The sequence below is a fragment of the Pleurodeles waltl genome, chromosome 11 (assembly GCF_031143425.1).
Source record: "Pleurodeles waltl isolate 20211129_DDA chromosome 11, aPleWal1.hap1.20221129, whole genome shotgun sequence".
Taxonomy (NCBI): domain Eukaryota; kingdom Metazoa; phylum Chordata; class Amphibia; order Caudata; family Salamandridae; genus Pleurodeles; species Pleurodeles waltl.
Window position 1 is genome coordinate 311,628,118 of NC_090450.1, and position 17,197 is coordinate 311,645,314.

Genomic DNA, 17,197 nt, shown 5'->3' on the forward strand with positions numbered 1-17,197 from the left:
TTTGACCTTCAATTTCACTCAAACACACATGCTTACACACTTACACACACTTGCACGTAAACACACAATCACTCACCAGCATGCACGCAACATATATTTAAAAGCTTTTTTTACATACCTCAACTGCCCAGAAAAATGATATTTCAGCTAGTTGTTCTCCATTTTCTATTACACTAACAGTGAATAATGAAGCAATAGTCACTATTACTGTAATATAAAAAAACTGTGAGAAAACAAAGTGAGCGGAGCCCCAAATGATGTCCATAAGGACAAGCCGCCATTGTGCTCCTGGCACTGATTTTGCCACCTGTGAGGCCTGGGGTCTTAAAGGCAGTGCCAGTGTTTGCAAGTGGCAAGCCAGGGGTAGTAGTTTTCAAATGTGGGTAGTGAATCATAGGCATTTCACAATGCTACAGCCCAATCTCAAAGTTTGGGGCACAACTTGCCCAAACTATGTTGCAAAATAATTTACTATATTCCAGGTACTACCGTCTAGTGTTTCTTCCTCATTTAGAAAATGCTGCCATGGAGTATCTTACGAAAAGACAATGCTAAGTAAACTGATATGTGCGATTTCTTTGAGATACTGTAAAAGTCCACCCCTCCCCCATTTGTAGCCACCATTTAGTAAGCCTCACCTGGGGCCTTCTACAAGCTACAATCCAGAATCACAATCTAGAAAAAAACATAAATATATACATATATATGTTTGTATGTGGGTGTGTATCATATCTGTTTGTATATATATTATTATTATATATATATATGTATACATACATATATATATATCCAAGAAAAAAATGACTCAAACAGATGATCTCACCAAAGAACAAAAATATATTTCTACTGCAATGTTTCAGCTTCCGCCTTCCTCAGGTAGTACAAGATGGTTTGCTCAGTGGCTGTACAGCTGACACTGCTGGATTTTCAAAAAGCATCATGAGTGAAGATTCTAATTGGAATGTGGAATCAATGAAGTCCTGAGAACTCTTCAGATATGCAGAAATCAAGTGCTATTGTCAGTGATGTTCAGTCCATCTGGATGCAGTGATTTTAAACAGTACATCCAGAAATTTTCTCTGATTTCCAGTAGTTCTTCCTTTAAAACATGTTCCACAGGGAAAATCTTCAAATCTAATAGTAAAGGTTCCACAAGGTTAAAATTATTGGCTACAGGCTGGTCAAGTTCTTGTTAATTATTGCTGATTTATGGTTCCTGAATCGTGTTCGGAGGTCATTCACTGTTTGGCTTACATATTGTTTTTTACAGCTTTGACTTTGGCACTGAATCACATAAATAATGCATGTTGAGCGAAATGTAAGATGCTGTCTTATTCCATCATTCCTTCTTGTAACAGAGCTAGTTACTAATGATGTTTGTAAAAGGTATTCACATGTGATGCATCTTTTAGAATCACAGCAATGAACTCCAGCATTTGTTACAGCTTGCTTAAGTTCAGCTTTCACAATAAGCGATCGTAAATTGGGAGCTCTGCGGTAAGCAACGACTGGCGGTTTTGGAAAAAGCTTTAGCAATTTCTCACAAGTGGATAGCAAGGGGAAAGTTGTTTGTATTATATTTCTGTAGTTGGGGCTGATGGATGATAGTCAACCACAAATGAGATTCTGTCACTTTTGTTTCTTCTGTTGGTATTCCAAAATAAGTGCTTCCCTGGGTAACTGAAAAGACTTGTCAAATTGTTGCAGAATGATATGCAGAGGATAGCCTCGCTTTTTATATAAGCTAACAAGCTCCTGTAGATGGTCTTTACAAGTGTCTTCATTGCTGCAGATGTGTCTTATGCTGAGTGCTTGGCTGTAGATGATGCTGAGTTTAGTGTGGCGTGGGTGAAATGAAGTCAAGTTTAGATACAAATGAGCATCTGTAGGCTTGTGGTACAGATCAGATATAATTGTGTGTTCATGAATGGCGAGTAACACATCCAGAAAAGGGAGATGACTATTCGGTTTAGTATTGCTGCCAGTGAATTTGATGGTAGGATGGATACTGTTGACAAAAGCTGTAAATTGCTCCAGTGTTCTACTTCCTGCATTCCATATTATAAATATGTCATCAATGTATCGTAGCCATACCAGCGGTTTGATGTTAGAACTCGCAAGTACATAGTCCTCCAGTTTGCCCATGAAGATATTTGCACAGGAAGGAGCCATGGATGTCCCTTGTATCTACAAAACGTGTTTACTATTGAAGGTAAAATTGTTGAATTTAAGGATAACTCTTGGAAAGTTGGTAAGCACGTTTTGTTGATGGTTTTTTTCACAGTTCTTTTATTAAGAGCTTCAGATAATGCCATAAGCCCATCATCATGTGGTATATTGGTGTATAATGATGTAACATGTGTTGGTTTGGTTTAATTTTTCAATAATCTGAAGAAAGTGACTGGTGGCCTTAACAAATGATGGAAGTTCATGGACAATCAGCTGAAGGTGCAGGACGACGAATAAAGATAGTCTCTCAGTGGGCGTATTATTGCCAGAGATGATGGGGCGGCCAGGATTGTTCATTTTGTGAATTTTGGGAAGCATATAAAATCTTCCAGGTCTTGGTTTGGGGTGAACAAGTATACCTGCTGTTGTTTCATCAATGAGGTATGTATATATATATATATATATATATATATATATATATATATATATATATATATATATGGATTCATGTCATTTGTGGCATGAAGACTATGGACCTAATCACCAATGTGTGTGCGTTCAGATCATTTAGGGATATAAGGCATCTTGAGGTGGCCCTCTGCTCTTCAGGAGTGGACTACTACATAAAGGCGACAAGTGGATGTATGGAAAGAGGGAGTGTTGTCAAAGTAGGAAAGAGGACAGTACAACTATAGGAAGATAATTAATTCCACCTGCAAACCTTTCTGAAGGTGACCCACACTGCTTCATTTTAAACGTGCAAAATATGCGTAACTTTGCATAGCTTTGCTGGTAAGCACTACTGATTCTACACTAACCCAAATCCTAAAAGTAACCATTGCCCTAACACTAATCCTACCAAATCTGAGATACTGAATTATCTTAATAATTTATTTACCTTAAAAATAGGATACCTCATATTCCTCATTTATTTTAAATATTTTATCAAATTGATGATAGCTAAAACAATAAAAAATATAGGGAATGCCTACCCTAACAAACATATGTTGAATATATCATTTTATTCAATAAATTATACCAACAAAAACAAATAAGTCTATCTCTAAATTAATGAAAATGTTATAATATTCTCTCTCTATATGTGTGTGTGTGGGTGTCTTCCATTAAATTAACTTTTAAAGTACTAATGCATTTATATTTGTGCACACATTTCAGATGCTACAATGCATGAAATGCTATGTGCAAGTAATGAAAATTACTGAATTAATTTGGTCATTGTAATGTCAGTAATGTCAGTGATAACTTAGGACGTTGAGTCTTTTACCTCTGTTATACTGGAAAAGGGTGCCTGAACCAAGAAAGAGCTTCTGCCTGTTCTGGTGCATGGAACATGGGCACAGCTTAAAGTGCATGAGAGAAGAAACACAGCATATGAGAGGGCACGTAGGACTGAATCTGGGAGCTGAGATGTTCAGGACAAGTACCAGCAAGTGTCCTGTGTATCATGCAACGTGTCTTAATTAAGATCTGCCTATTCACTTCTAACTTTTGGAACAGGTCTAAATAGGATGCGTACTAAAGTAATTTAATCAACAGATGTGGCAGCTGCATTTTGCCCAGTCTGAAGGTGGCAGATAATATATTTAGGTAAGCCAAGCAAAACTGCATTCCTATAATCCAAAGAAGATGAGGCAGCTGCCTAGATCACTAACTTTCTCCATTCTACTTGGAGGCAAGGAAGAGTTTTCCTTAAGCTATTCAAGAAGGAGTAACATCTCAGAAATCCTATTGACATGTGAGCTGAAGACCAGCACTGACAGTAACATCGACATTGTTTTAAAAGTAGGAGGTACAGGGGGTGACCTAAAAAAGCAGTGACATCCAAACAGTGGGAGAAGTCTAAAGATGATCCCCTAAAACCAACACCTTTGTTTTATTCACATACAACTTCAAAAGGTTATTGGTCATCCAATATGCAACTAAAGAAAGACATTCCAAAAGCTTATGGGCAAGACCAGAATTACTACACCTTTGTTGTATCAACAATTGATCATCAACAAGGTAGTTTAAAAAAATAAAATCCAAAAGCATGAATTACAGCAAGCAAAAGATTAAATAAATGTTACTGGATGCCACAAGGAACATAATCATTCCTATTAAATCATTGCCTAGTGTTTTTTCTTTTGAAAATAAAAAGTACTTTAATTCTGCCACAGACCTGTGTTAGAATGTCTCTTATTGTTAAATATTGTACACCCCTCCTTATGTTCTTCTTCAAGGAGTACACAAGGGGAAGTTCTTCATCTTGTAGTTGACACAGGGGGTTCAATGTGAAACTCCTCCCTCTTGCATTTGCCAGAACTCACAATTCAAATACCTCATCTATTGCATTTGACAATGCGTTCAAAATGTAAAACCTGACTCTCAGGTTAATGAGACAGAGCAGTCTATGAATCTATGATTCAATTAAATATTCTGGTCTAGAAACTCATAACTGACAACACGTAAATGGCACACGGTAAATCAATGCTCAAACTATACTTTTTTCTTTCAAAAGGAACAATTCTTTAATGTACACAACTAAATACTAAACTCAAAATGGCAAATATTTACATTTCAGATGGGATTAAAAATAAGAACCCCCTGTATAGTGTTCAACCAGATTAAACAGGTGCAAATCATGTGCTCTAACTATCATGTGGGCAACTAACCTATAAATTTAGTCTGCTGCTGTTATCTGTGAAGTACTATGTAATAATATGTGCACACCAGCAAGCTTTAAGCATAAAACCTAGCAATGCTCCTACGTCTGCCTACTGGAAACAAGAGGCTTTGTGAAGTTGTTTATAAAAAAAATGAGAGGCCTACTGCCTAGTCACCACATTTCACAATCAATAAAGCAAGCCTGTGGTTTGGTTTTACCTTGAATGAACAAGACAATGTCGTTCCCACCTATCCAACAATTTAGGCAGATTCAAAGTATACATTGACATGGACATTAACTCTCTGTCAGGAGACACCAAACAATTTTTTCGACAAGACCTACACTAGGATATATATTTACTAAATCCTTTGCTATCCATTTGCCAGTGAGTTGACAATGTACAACTAATTTCTACTACAGTTGTCAAACCGTTCAAAATGTCAAGCCCCTTCCTATTGTATCTGTCATTTAGCTCACAGTGCAAACCCCCTTCCTAGTGCAACTGTCACACAGCTCACATTAAAAAACATATTATCATTACATCCGTCAGAGTTAACAATGTAAAATCTGTTCCTTCTGCATATGTCTGAGTTCACAATGTAAAGTCCCTTCTCATGGTGTTGAAAAAAGAGTTCACAATGTAAGACCGTGTCATATCATAATTTTATGGAGTTTACAAGGTAGAGTTACTTTGTATGTTTTTTGACAAGTACTTTAGGTAAGCCCCCCTCCTATAATGTTTATCAGCATCACCCCTTCCTACTGTATTGGTTATGGAGTTATATCAAAATAAACCTCTTTCTACAGTACATGTCCTGGGGTCTCAGTTAAGAATGTGCTACCAGTTATGATCAAGGAATCTACTTTGGAGGACTGGCACAACTTTTTTTCAATCAAATGGTTGTAGAGAAGATCAGATCAACACGTAAAAAGAGTCAGAGCCCCTCTCTTGTTACAATGATTTACAGCTCTTCTTCTTGTGATTACATGAGCCCTGGCAGACAACTGCACTGCCAAGCCAGGCCTAAAAAGAAATTCCAAAATAAGGGTATGAGAGATTGTAAGAGGGATTAACTGCCACCCTTGGCCACTATGGTAATGAAATGGAATCCAAATGAGGACATATTGCCTATTAGCATTAACACAACATTATAACAACCCACACATATAGGTCTTTGAATTTTGGTTTTAACATACCCTTTTCACAATAAATAATTAAAACCTACTGTCATCATATTTCATAATAAGAGTATGAGACCTATACCATATGACAAAGCACTTCTCCATAAACCAATTGGATCCACAGCCATAATCCTTGGTGATGGTGTGCCGTGCCTTATCACCATCACCTACCCAGGCCTATACTATAGAGCATAATCTTTGCAATACAAGCACTCCTTTTCAGTGGAAGAATACAGCGACTGCCCAGTCAAATCCTGTAGGGAGGAAGATCAACATGTGGGCAGAGCTAAAGCCACTCTCTCTGAAGTGCAAGGTAAAGATTTTTCTGTTGATTACATAGGGAGCTCAACAGCTGTGCTGTCAACCCTGACCTAAAGGGATGGCTTTCGATGGCTTTATCAACAACAAATAATGCAATTTTGAGAAAGTGTAACATCTCCATTGTCCTAAAATCTGAAACTTTAATATGAATGCTGTAATATTGTTTATGTATGAGAGAGCCCTCCAGTAATAATCAGATGACTCAATAGTATAAATTGTTAAAGCAATTCAATAAATTATGCCAGCAAGTGTATTTTGTTTGCCTATTATTTTATGTTTGTATTTAGTTATTATTAGTTTTATTTTCTCGATTATGTGTTATGTTACTGTAGATAATGTTTTAAGTTACTTTCTTCCCCTTCCCGCATTGTACATGATTTTCAGGATCCAAGAATCAGTTAAATTATAATTGCATTCACAATTCTATGTGTTATTTTATGTGACATGATTCATCGTTATGAAAAAATTGCAGTGCAATTGTGTATGACTTGAATTTGCAAAAAATTGGAAACTTAATGATCTGTTCAAATTGTGGACAGATCACTGCATTTTCATAATCACCCCCAGGGGTGGTTTCTATAAAGTGCAAACAGGACTTAAATAGTGTCAGCTAAATGTCCATTATGCAGCTGACTGTTTCATTCTATATGCTTTTCAGGGGCATCAGACTGTGGCCATGTCACGAATTCCCTTAGGCATGTCCCTAGTTTCCTTGTTACCAAAATAAAGCCCCCTCTTTAATATCTTTGGAAATACCAAGTTATTCTTCTAATAGTTAATCCAAAATGCCTGCTTTCTTAGTATATATAAGTGCAGGAGCCTAAACATTTTCTTTCGGCCAGGTTTTTCCTGGTGGTCACAAGCAGTAAAAAAGGCATTACACCCTGCATTCTAAATAGGCAGATTGTGTAATGTCCATCCATGCCTCCACAGCTCCTACGCTGCTGATGGAGGCTTCCCTTTGCTCATTGGATGACTTGAGGTCTTCCTGTCCCTAAATGAGTCAGGCGGGCAGAAGGTTTGGTGAACAGAGTACTTCATCACATTTGCGATGAAGTACTCTGTCCATTAAACTTTAAATTGGGCACTAAGTTAACTTACTAGACCCTGGACTGTCCAGACAGCCCACCTCTAAGTGATTCAAAACACTGCTACAAGACTGGTAGAGTAGACGCAGCACCAGGACACCATCTCACTAACACAGAAATCACTGATCCAGCTCCCCTTAACTCCAGAATCACTTCAAAAGTACCCCAACAACAAACTAGAGAGCCACAACTCCGGAAACGCCATGAACTCTTTGAGAAAAACCTCAAAATACAAGGAATCCACAGTAGGAGGCTGATACTTTGCAAGTCAACAACCTTTACTATGGAACACAATCTAAATTAACATCTTCAACAAAGCCAACAAATTCTCTGCAAATCAGTCCACCCCACAGCAAATCTATCTTACAGCAAAGTTGGCCACCAAGTGCATTTTTGCAATTCCACACCCTCACTACTACGCTTGATAATGTCCCTAAAAAGCTGACTGTCGCGGAAGAAGGCCAATGACTTCGCAGCAAGACCAGTCTTTCTTCAAAAATGACATACACTACACAGCAATGCCAATCACCAAGTAGAAAGCCTTTCAACATGCAGGAAAGGTGACCACCTTGCACAATGTTCAAAACCTCTCATCAAATTAATTGAAGAACCTTATCACCAGAAAAAAAAGATAAAAACGTATTTTCTAACACATCTATTCCAATCGCAGCTCCAAGTGAAATTCACAGAGCCGTCCTATATCAGTATAGTTCATTCATTCTGCTATCACGTAGCCATCCTCTAGGTAACTTCCTCTGCACAACAGCTCTTGCATACACATTCCCAGCTGTTAGCCTTCACCACTCCTGCAGCGAGAGACAAGAAAACTAAATTAAGTGCAAAAAAGTGGAATTTCAAACTGTAAGACTGAATGAAATAGCTATGTGGTTCATCTTAACATGCAGCATGAAGACCTCATGAAGTCATGAGAGGTGGATTCTTTACTAATACCTTTTACATGATAATAGCAGCATTCTGGAGTGAAAACAGCACTAATGAGATCTAGAGGTATGAGGGAAACAGGGATGGAGCCAGAATCTTAAAGGGGCTCTCATGATCTAAAAATTGAATGTGGGACTCCAGGGGCCTCTTCAAGTATGAAAAGAAATTAATGAACCCGTGTAATGCAAGGGCCATGGTTAGTTCTGGAGAGTGAGGCCCACAACTGGCACTGCACGTTGAGGGTCCAGTGCTGCTATTGCATGCTAAGGTCCATGGGATAGCACTGCAAGCTGAGAGCACCATTCTAAACCTCCATACTGAGGATCAATGGATCGCACATCCTGGTGATGGTCTAGTGCTGGCACTGTATGGCAAGGGTCCAGAGCTGTCAAAGTATGCTGAGGGTTCCCATGAAGTTTCAGTGGCGGTGGACAACTAGTTGTGCTTGTGGTGAAGTGGTGGGGAACTGCTGGTGGTTTGTGGTGAAAGGCATGAACTAGTTGTGCCACTACTTCAGTTATTTGGTTGTGTGCGGGCCATGATCCAGTATTCATCAATCCATCAGTCAAAAAAAAGAGGCCAAAAGGAGGCTTAGGTGCCTCAAAGTAACCACATGCACAAGTGCGGCATTAAAAGAGCATAGAGCAAGCTGTGTTTAGAGTGCTAGGATTGACTGGGAATCTTACAAGCCAATCAAAGGTTGACTAAGAGCCTGGTCTCACTCTAGAAAGTCAAATGGATGGTTTATACAGTCACATGACTGGCTGCAGTGCTGGAAATGAAAAAGTAATCTGGGATCCCATAAACTGGGGTCAACGTATGGCAGCAAAAGGAGGCAAGGTCATGAGGGAAGGCATGTAAAGCTGAGTCTGACTACTCAGGCCCATCACTTCTCACAAAGGCTGTGTCCGGAGAGCAGCCTGAGAAGGACGCTTGAAAAACAAACAACCCAAACCTGTTCTGAAAGTTTACAACAGTATATTTTTCTTTCCTGTCTGGAAAATGTACAGACAGGCGGGCTCCAAACCACCCCACTTTATTCCGTCTTGTGTTCTTCTTGATAAAGGAAAGGAGTGCTTCGCACAGAACTCTAAGGACTACTGTGTAACCAAGCCTGGTGTCTGCTTGAAAACCAGTCTCATAGATGTAAGAGGGCATCGTTTGAATTATGCACATTTAGCTAGACAACCTGAATGTCTGCCTGAGGTACCAAAACAACTTCCTGGCTGATGAAAGAGGGAAGGATGAAAAGAGACGATCTTCAGGAGAAGATACTGTACAGGTGAAGTAACCCAGAGTGTTACCCGTATGAAGGGTACCAAGAGAAAGGTGAATTGCCAAAACAGCAGAGCCAAAAGTAACCCATGTCATGGAGGTGTCACCCCCCACCCCCGGTCCCTTTGCACAGTTTCCATGTGAGCTGCATAAGTCTGTACCAAAACAAGTAACCTCTGTTGCTGATAGTTTGCTGCAGCCTTGTGCCACCCCTCTCCTTCTATGGGGTGTTACAGAAAAAAAACAGTTTGCACTTGCTAGTCCCAATTACTTGCTTCAATATGTAAATTGGGCATTACAATACTTTCAGCAGCTGCACTGGGGTATTTAGCACCCAATATCACTGATCATATTCAAATTACTCCACTAGAAATTTCGTCCTCACCAATGAGATGTGGCTGGGCTTACCCGCAGAAAGGAATCTAGGGCACCGTTCTCCATGAACTCAGTGATGATCATTACGGGGCGGCTCTTTGTCACCACACCCTCCAGCCGAATGATGTTGGGGTGGTCAAACTGACCCATAATGCTTGCTTCACTGAGGAAGTCCCTTCTCTGTTTCTCTGAGTAGCCAGCTTTGAGGGTCTTGATGGCAACAGATATCTCTCGCTTTCCAGGAAGCTTCAATCGACCCTTGTACACTTCTCCAAACTCCCCTGGAAAAAGTGAGGAAGGGAATAGCAATTTAAACTCCACATGCCATATTATCTCAGTGAGATCACATGAAGTACATAGATGAGACACAAGGTTTTTGATGATTTTACATTCAGAGTAATTGGAGAGAACCCACAAAGTTCTATCCAATAGGAAGTGGTACACACAAATAACGAAACCAGGGTTAGAAAACTTCCAAGGGACATAATAATGTTTTATTTCACATTAATTTGCTCTTTTAATATAGGCACCAATTAAAAAATGCTATATTAACTTAAGCACAAAGAGCGAATTAGCATGTGAAAACAAACTGCAAAAAAGTATTTGAAAAAATACGCTCAAAGACAAGCTACCAAAATATCGACTTAAAATACATATCCCTCGACAAAACATTAATACTAAACCCAATCCAGCTCTTGATCACGTCTCCAAATTAGGTACAACTGGAGACATAATATGAACTCAGTCCTAAAATATGTGGGAAGTAAATTCCACTGGATTTGGAAATGAAATACAGACAAAGTTTTATTAAAGAGATTTTTTTTTAGTTTAGGATTCAGCACTCTAAATTTTCGAATACGTTTTCCCCAAAGATGTCGCTAACCTGGGTTATTTCACATGGACCTTTAGCAGTGGGATTATCTATTATTACACAGGGTACAGTGGAAATGTTAGTACTGGTCTAGAAAGTTATTATGTGTCTATATCTGGATTGCAATATAAGAGAACATGGTGAAAGAAGGTTGCACGTTAGCTATGCACTCCATAGAGAGGTGACAATGTGAGGTAGCTAAGGTAAGGACAACACTTACTGATGGAGTGAAGTGGCAACTACAGTGAAGAAATCTGAAGATGGAGTGAAGTGGCAAATACAGTGAAGAGATCTGAAGAAGAAATGTGTCCAAAACAGACAAATCAATGATATACAAATAGTACAATGTTGGGGTCATGACGTTATAGGACACAGAGGTGCCAGAGAGATGGTGAACAGATTCAGAGGAAGTGAAGAAACGAAAATTGAAAAAAGTAAATGATAGAAAGAGAAGAGAGGGAAATGGGTGGGATTTAAACATGGAAGAAGGAACATGCGGTAATCGTTAAGAGAAGGATAAAGGAGATAAAGTGGAGCTAAGATGAGTGGGGTGAAGGATATTAGGAGGAATGAGGCGATGCGCGAAAAGGAGAAGAAATTAGAGGATAAAGGAAGGGAGGAAGCAAAAACGTAAATAGGTTGAAGATGTGTGAAGGTGTGAGAGGGAAAAAAATTGGGAGGAGAGAGAAAGGAAGGGGTGGGAAAGGGACAAAATACTTTCAAGAAGTCAAAGCTGATACAGAACAACAGGAACAGGAAAAGGGGAAGGTCTGTGAAGATAGTGGAAGGAATTTGAAGAACTAAAGAATGTGAGGAATAAAGAAAGCTTAGGTACAGGATATAGGGAAAGAAGAAAGCTGTTATGAGGAAAATGGGCTACGTGATATGGAGAGAAAGGGTGGAACTAGTGGGTGGAGGAACACTGAGGCATCAGGTACAAGAAGAGCAAAATAACAAGAAGTCCAGAGGGTGTGAAGCGGAGGAGTGCCTTTGAAAGGTATAGTATCGCTGGAGGATGTAGACAATGCAGTGTTTGTGAAATTTGTCATGGCCATGATGTGTTGGACAATTACTGTCTATGGTGCCACTGGAGGATTCAAGGTATATGGTGTGAGGTTACAGAGTGGCTGAATAGTGAGAGGCCTTCGGCGTGGGTGCAGGATTTGAGTGTGGAAGAAAAGAACATCACTTTGGTGCTGTGGGTAAAGAATTGAAAGATTGTAGTGTGGCTTAAAAATTGAATTTTCGCGTGGATTGAAGATCAAAGATTAACGACTGAAGCATGTAAGGGGTGCGAGTGGCAGGTGCGAAGGTGGGTGTAAGGCAGACCCCTGGATTACATTAATGAAGGTACAATATGACAGCGACTGGAGAGCCCCGAGAAGGGTGGCGGTAACGTTTGTATAAGGGATGGTACACACCTGCTCCAATTACTTCTTCGATCTTGACGAAAGAGACGTCAATCTCCTTAGCAAACTCACGCACGGCCTCATTGGGGTCCTCATATGTGAAGGGGTCAATGTAGATCTTCATTCCTGGTGACCCTGCTCGGGTCGGGGTGAGGTAGGAGAAAGGTGAAAAGTGGGGGCGTCAGTCCAGAGAATGTTGACAACCTCGCTAACGTTTCATATTAAACCCCCTACAACAATATTGTTCCCCGTAGTTCTCGTGTCTTGGCGGTGCAGACTTTCAGGTATAGTTATATTCCCCCATAGAAACCTCCCTCCACAGTCTCTGTGTCTTTTCCTATGTGAAGCATCACTTTGTAAGAATCTCCCACTGATGAGATTATTTACTATCACATTCTTTTAAATTCGCTCACCACGGGTCCCGGTTCCCCAGCGCTTCGTCTTTTAAATGATTCAGAAGAAATGCGAAGCGGTCAGACGGTCTGTGAGAGTGCACTGTGGGACAGAAAAAAGACACCCGGCAAGCACTCTCTCCTTCACATTTCTGCCCTTGCCTGCCTACTTCCTGCTTTGAACTCTCTTCTCTCCACCTTTTGCTTTTCGAGTATCCAAGTTTTCGACTTTCTATCATACACTGCTATTCCTCTAATCCTGCTTACCCCTTGACTTCCACTTTCCCTTTTTCCGGAGCATCTCTTCTCTTCCTTCTTTTCACACCTTCCTCCGCCGTGTTCATATTGTCTCTCAGGCTCCTTGGCCCTCAAGCCTCTCTGTGAAACCAGTGTTATTCTTTCTTAACTTCAGTGCTCTCTCCTCCTTTCCCACCTTACTCTTTTATTTTCTTCTTTCTTTCTTTCCTTTCTTTCTTTCTTCCTCTTTTCCCTTTTCCTTTCTTTTTGGAAAATTTAGTGCTTCTTCCTCCTTTCCCACCTTCATTTTTGTTAACTTATGTAAAATGAAAAGTTTACCGCTCAAAATCACCCTTACTTTTAAAATTTCTTTCAATTACTTTCATATTTATTCTTCAACCTTTCTGCGTCTTTCACATCCCCTTACAATCTGCCTTATTCTCTCTATCCTTGCACTTCCCCTGTCTTCCAGTCTGTTTTTGTTGCTCCCTTCCCCTTCCACTGTTTTAGTCTTTCACAACCCTCCTTCATCCTCTCCACTTCATTATTATTTCAATACTTCTCACACATTCTTTTTGTGTTTATACCTGATTTTTCGTTAGTCTTTCTTTCCAGCAATATGTTTGTTTTCCACTTGTATTTACCATTCCTTTACCTGCTCTTTCATCCCTTCATTTCGCACTCTGAATTTCTTTACTCCAATGTATGAGTTAATTCAACATTTTTATGCTGGTTCTACTTTATTTAATTTACTTTTTTTATTAAACATACTTTTTGATTTTTTTCTTTTTTTCTGTCCGTCAGTGCAATTTTCTCTCTCTGCCCGCACTACTTTTTGTTTTTTAAATGTCTTTTTTTCCTTATCTTGTTTTTCTTTGGTGGCTGTTCTCCACCAACAACCGTGTTACCTTTTCAATCGATCCCTTTAATGTGGGCACATTGCTTAAACTGACAGACTGAGAACACCTGGCAGCGTGGTGCTCAAATCAAAAAGAAGCCATTACTTATGGGTGTCATAAAGAACCTGCGAGCAGAGAAAATCTACAAAACTCAGTCCCATATTTATGCTTTTTAGCACCGCATTTGCTTCATTTTTTTAAACAAAAGCAGCCCTAACTTACAAAATACAATTGTATTTTGTAAGTTTGCTCCGATTTTGCGTCAAAAAACGGCGCAAATGCGGCGCTAAAAAAGTATAAATATGGGCCTCAGTCTGGATCGCCACGTTTATCACACGACAGATTTCACAGATTGGAGGTCACAGGTAAAAGGGAGCGCAAGGTGCAAAAATAGAAGGTAGCAGAAGTGTGAGGGCACCCCACACGGACAAAGAGAAAGACAACGTAGCAGGGAAAATACAAGAGCTAAATGGGGGCGAACTGGAAAGAGGAGGAATGATGCAAAGGACAGATACAAATGTGCAAAAAGGGAAGCCATGATGTTTATCAAAAGGTAAAATATGCTTTCAAGATAAAAAGAAGAGGGAAGGGCGGTAAGGAGGAAGCACGAAGGATGCGCACAGAGATGGGTTAGAAGGAAAGTGAGGAAAAGATCTAAGGAGAAAGAGAGACGGAGAGGATGGGACACTAGACACAGTCAGAAAGGAACTGAAACAAGCATTTGCAATACAATGGTTCTCGCATTTGCTCGAGTTAGAGCTACTGGCGTTGTAAATTCAAAACTGGACTTTTTTTGCCACATTAATTGGTCAACCCGGCCTGATAATTTTGTCTTTTCCTGCCACATAATTCCAGTGGCCCTTCTTATAACAAAAGCACTTCCATGTTCCTTCTTCCTCTATTTGCAGCCAAAAATGAAAATGTTGCTATTTAGCATCCTCATTTAAATCTGCCATGCTAATTCCAATAGTATGCCATTTTCACCGACCCACCATCAGAGTTGCTGAGTTGCTGACTGGCAAAACAAGACAACCACGGAGGAATAACGAGAGAAATGAACTAGAAGGGTCAACCAAACATATTAGGAGTGTTGAAAAAGTCAAATTGTAATAAGGATGTTAAGTTGGCCTGAATCATGGTCAGAAAGGCAATAAGAAGAGATTAAGAAAACATATACAATTATCATATGAACCCAATAAAAACCTTTATTATAAATAAACATTTGGCATTAGACTATGATACTCAGACAGCCCCTAGGTCACAACGAAAATATATTTCATAAGAAACATAGTTATTTTACCATAGAGTTAGCCCCTTGAGAACATAACCACATGAAAAATATAGTTAAAAGTGAAGCAGTATAACATATATTTAGCCTCTAGCACACATAATACATTATATATAATCAAAGCTAACAGAATTACTACAACAATATTACAACCAATCTCTTTGAAACAATAACTACTCTCAGATATAAAACAAAAGTTCAAGAAAGAGATTAAAGACAATGAATGGAGGGAGGGGTTATTATTTTGGGGTCTCCAGTAACCTAGTATGGACACCCAGAGATAGCCTAAACAGAAAGAGAGTGTCAAGCTTAACATTTTGAAGGTGGTCCCATTGTCCTAGGACCACCACAAGCTGAGTTATGGGCAGCAATGTTTTGAAATAGAATGCTTGCAAAGCATTATGGGGCAACTTTTCCCCAAATGCAGTGTATATTGTAGCATTGTTTCTCTAGCTGTGCTGGGACAGCCGCATAGCAGATTTATGTTTTTTTTAGTAAAGCATTTATCAATTATAAGTGGGAAAGCTAGGGAGTGTGAAGGGGGATCCAAAATAAATGACTGATTGGGTAGCAGTGTTAACAATATTGCCAGAGCTCCAATACCAGTGATGGAGTTTGTGCTGTTGGAGCTGTGAGTGCTGTGAGGGCAAGGACTGCCATGGAGCACGAAGGAGCGAGACAAAAGAAAAAAAGAATTCACCCACACTGAAGTATATCGGCAATCATGCAATTATCCATGTAACAGGGTCAGTTTGCAAGGGGGTAACAAAACTGCTTAAAGGCAGGACAAATGAACAGCAATTACCAGTGACATCCAGGGATTTCTGAAGTGCAAGCCCACAAACAAGTGAAAATGACTGGCATTAGGTGGGTGTGGTTAAAAGCCCACAAAGCTTACAACAGGTCAAAACGCTTATGCGCTCGCCCTAAAAAGGAGAAACACAGAAAGAAAGAAAGGAAAATGTGAGGATTATAGTGAGGAAAGAACACTGTCCAAGGAAAGGATTTATGAAAAAGAACGTAGAAGCGAAGAAGTATAAAGGAGAAAGAAATGGCTCAAAGGAAGGTAGAAAAACAAAGAAATTATAAAGGAAGGAAGGAGATAGAGAAAACGGAAGGTGAGAAAAGGAGGAATACAGGAGGAAAGGGGAAGGAAGCTTGACCAGTACAGAGGGGTGAAGGGTGGGATGTAGCGAGGGGGCTAGGTAAGAATGAATAAGCAGGTGAAGGAAATAAGCCACGGAGGAAACAGCAAAGGACTGATGAAAGATGACAAGGAAGAAAGGAGGGGTTGATGGAAAACAGAAGGAAAGACAGAGGGTGAGTGTATGGACGGACTCTTGAGATTAGTAAATTACGTGTTGGAGTACTCTTCTAGGCAGATCCACCACTCATAGTGATGAGCAGATAGTAGTTTTTATTTCAGCTCTCATTCACTCCTCCCTGTCTCACCCCGCACATATCATCTTTATACTCTGACACTGAAAGTCATTGCTAGTATCGATCAATCCCTCACGCACCTCACTGTACGGTAATGTGTCTGTGGGACAACAGATTCCTTGGTTACAGATCACTTTTGTACTCAGTTCACAGATCTCCTTTGGGAGAGAGCAGTCGAGGGAGGGGGTGTTCTTCCTTATGTTAATGCTGGAGTGGGTGGACGGCCCTTTAGATCGCTCAGAAGCTCATCGGAGATGCATGACAGGCCCTTCTGTGAAAGCCTTCAATAGATCACCAACACACTCTGTGAGATCATCCCAGCCCACAAATCATTCACAGAGAATTACTCAGGATATCACCTGGCTTATCCGAGGATTGCAAGGCTCAGGGAGGGCTCACTGACTGATAGGAAAACGGAAACTGAGAAAGATATCATCTGAGAGGGGACCTTTGTAGACCACACGTTAGGCCATCTCGGGTGGTTTCCGTGGCTCCAGGAGTGTACATGACAAAACGTATTACGTAAGCATTTGAAGTGTCAGGCCTATGCCCACATGTAGAACAGCAGAGCTACTGTAGACCACTCGGAGGTGTTTTACCAGAGCAGTGGAGAGGGCCTACGCCACTAACCCTACGCTTGCTTA

The 17,197-nt window shown here is 40.0% G+C and overlaps 1 protein-coding gene across 3 annotated transcripts in view; it reads right to left on the reverse strand.

Moving 5' to 3' along the window:
• The window catches only part of EPHB1 (EPH receptor B1), a 754,401-nt gene that overhangs the window by 135,470 nt on the left and 601,734 nt on the right, over positions 1–17,197 (reverse strand). For all 3 annotated transcript variants that reach the window (XM_069213561.1, XM_069213563.1, XM_069213562.1), the window contains exons 10-11: positions 12,310–12,432; positions 10,051–10,298 (exon numbers count right to left, since the gene is read on the reverse strand). In XM_069213561.1, the coding sequence (XP_069069662.1) occupies positions 10,051–10,298; positions 12,310–12,432 (371 nt within the window). The remainder of the gene's footprint in view (positions 1–10,050; positions 10,299–12,309; positions 12,433–17,197) is intronic.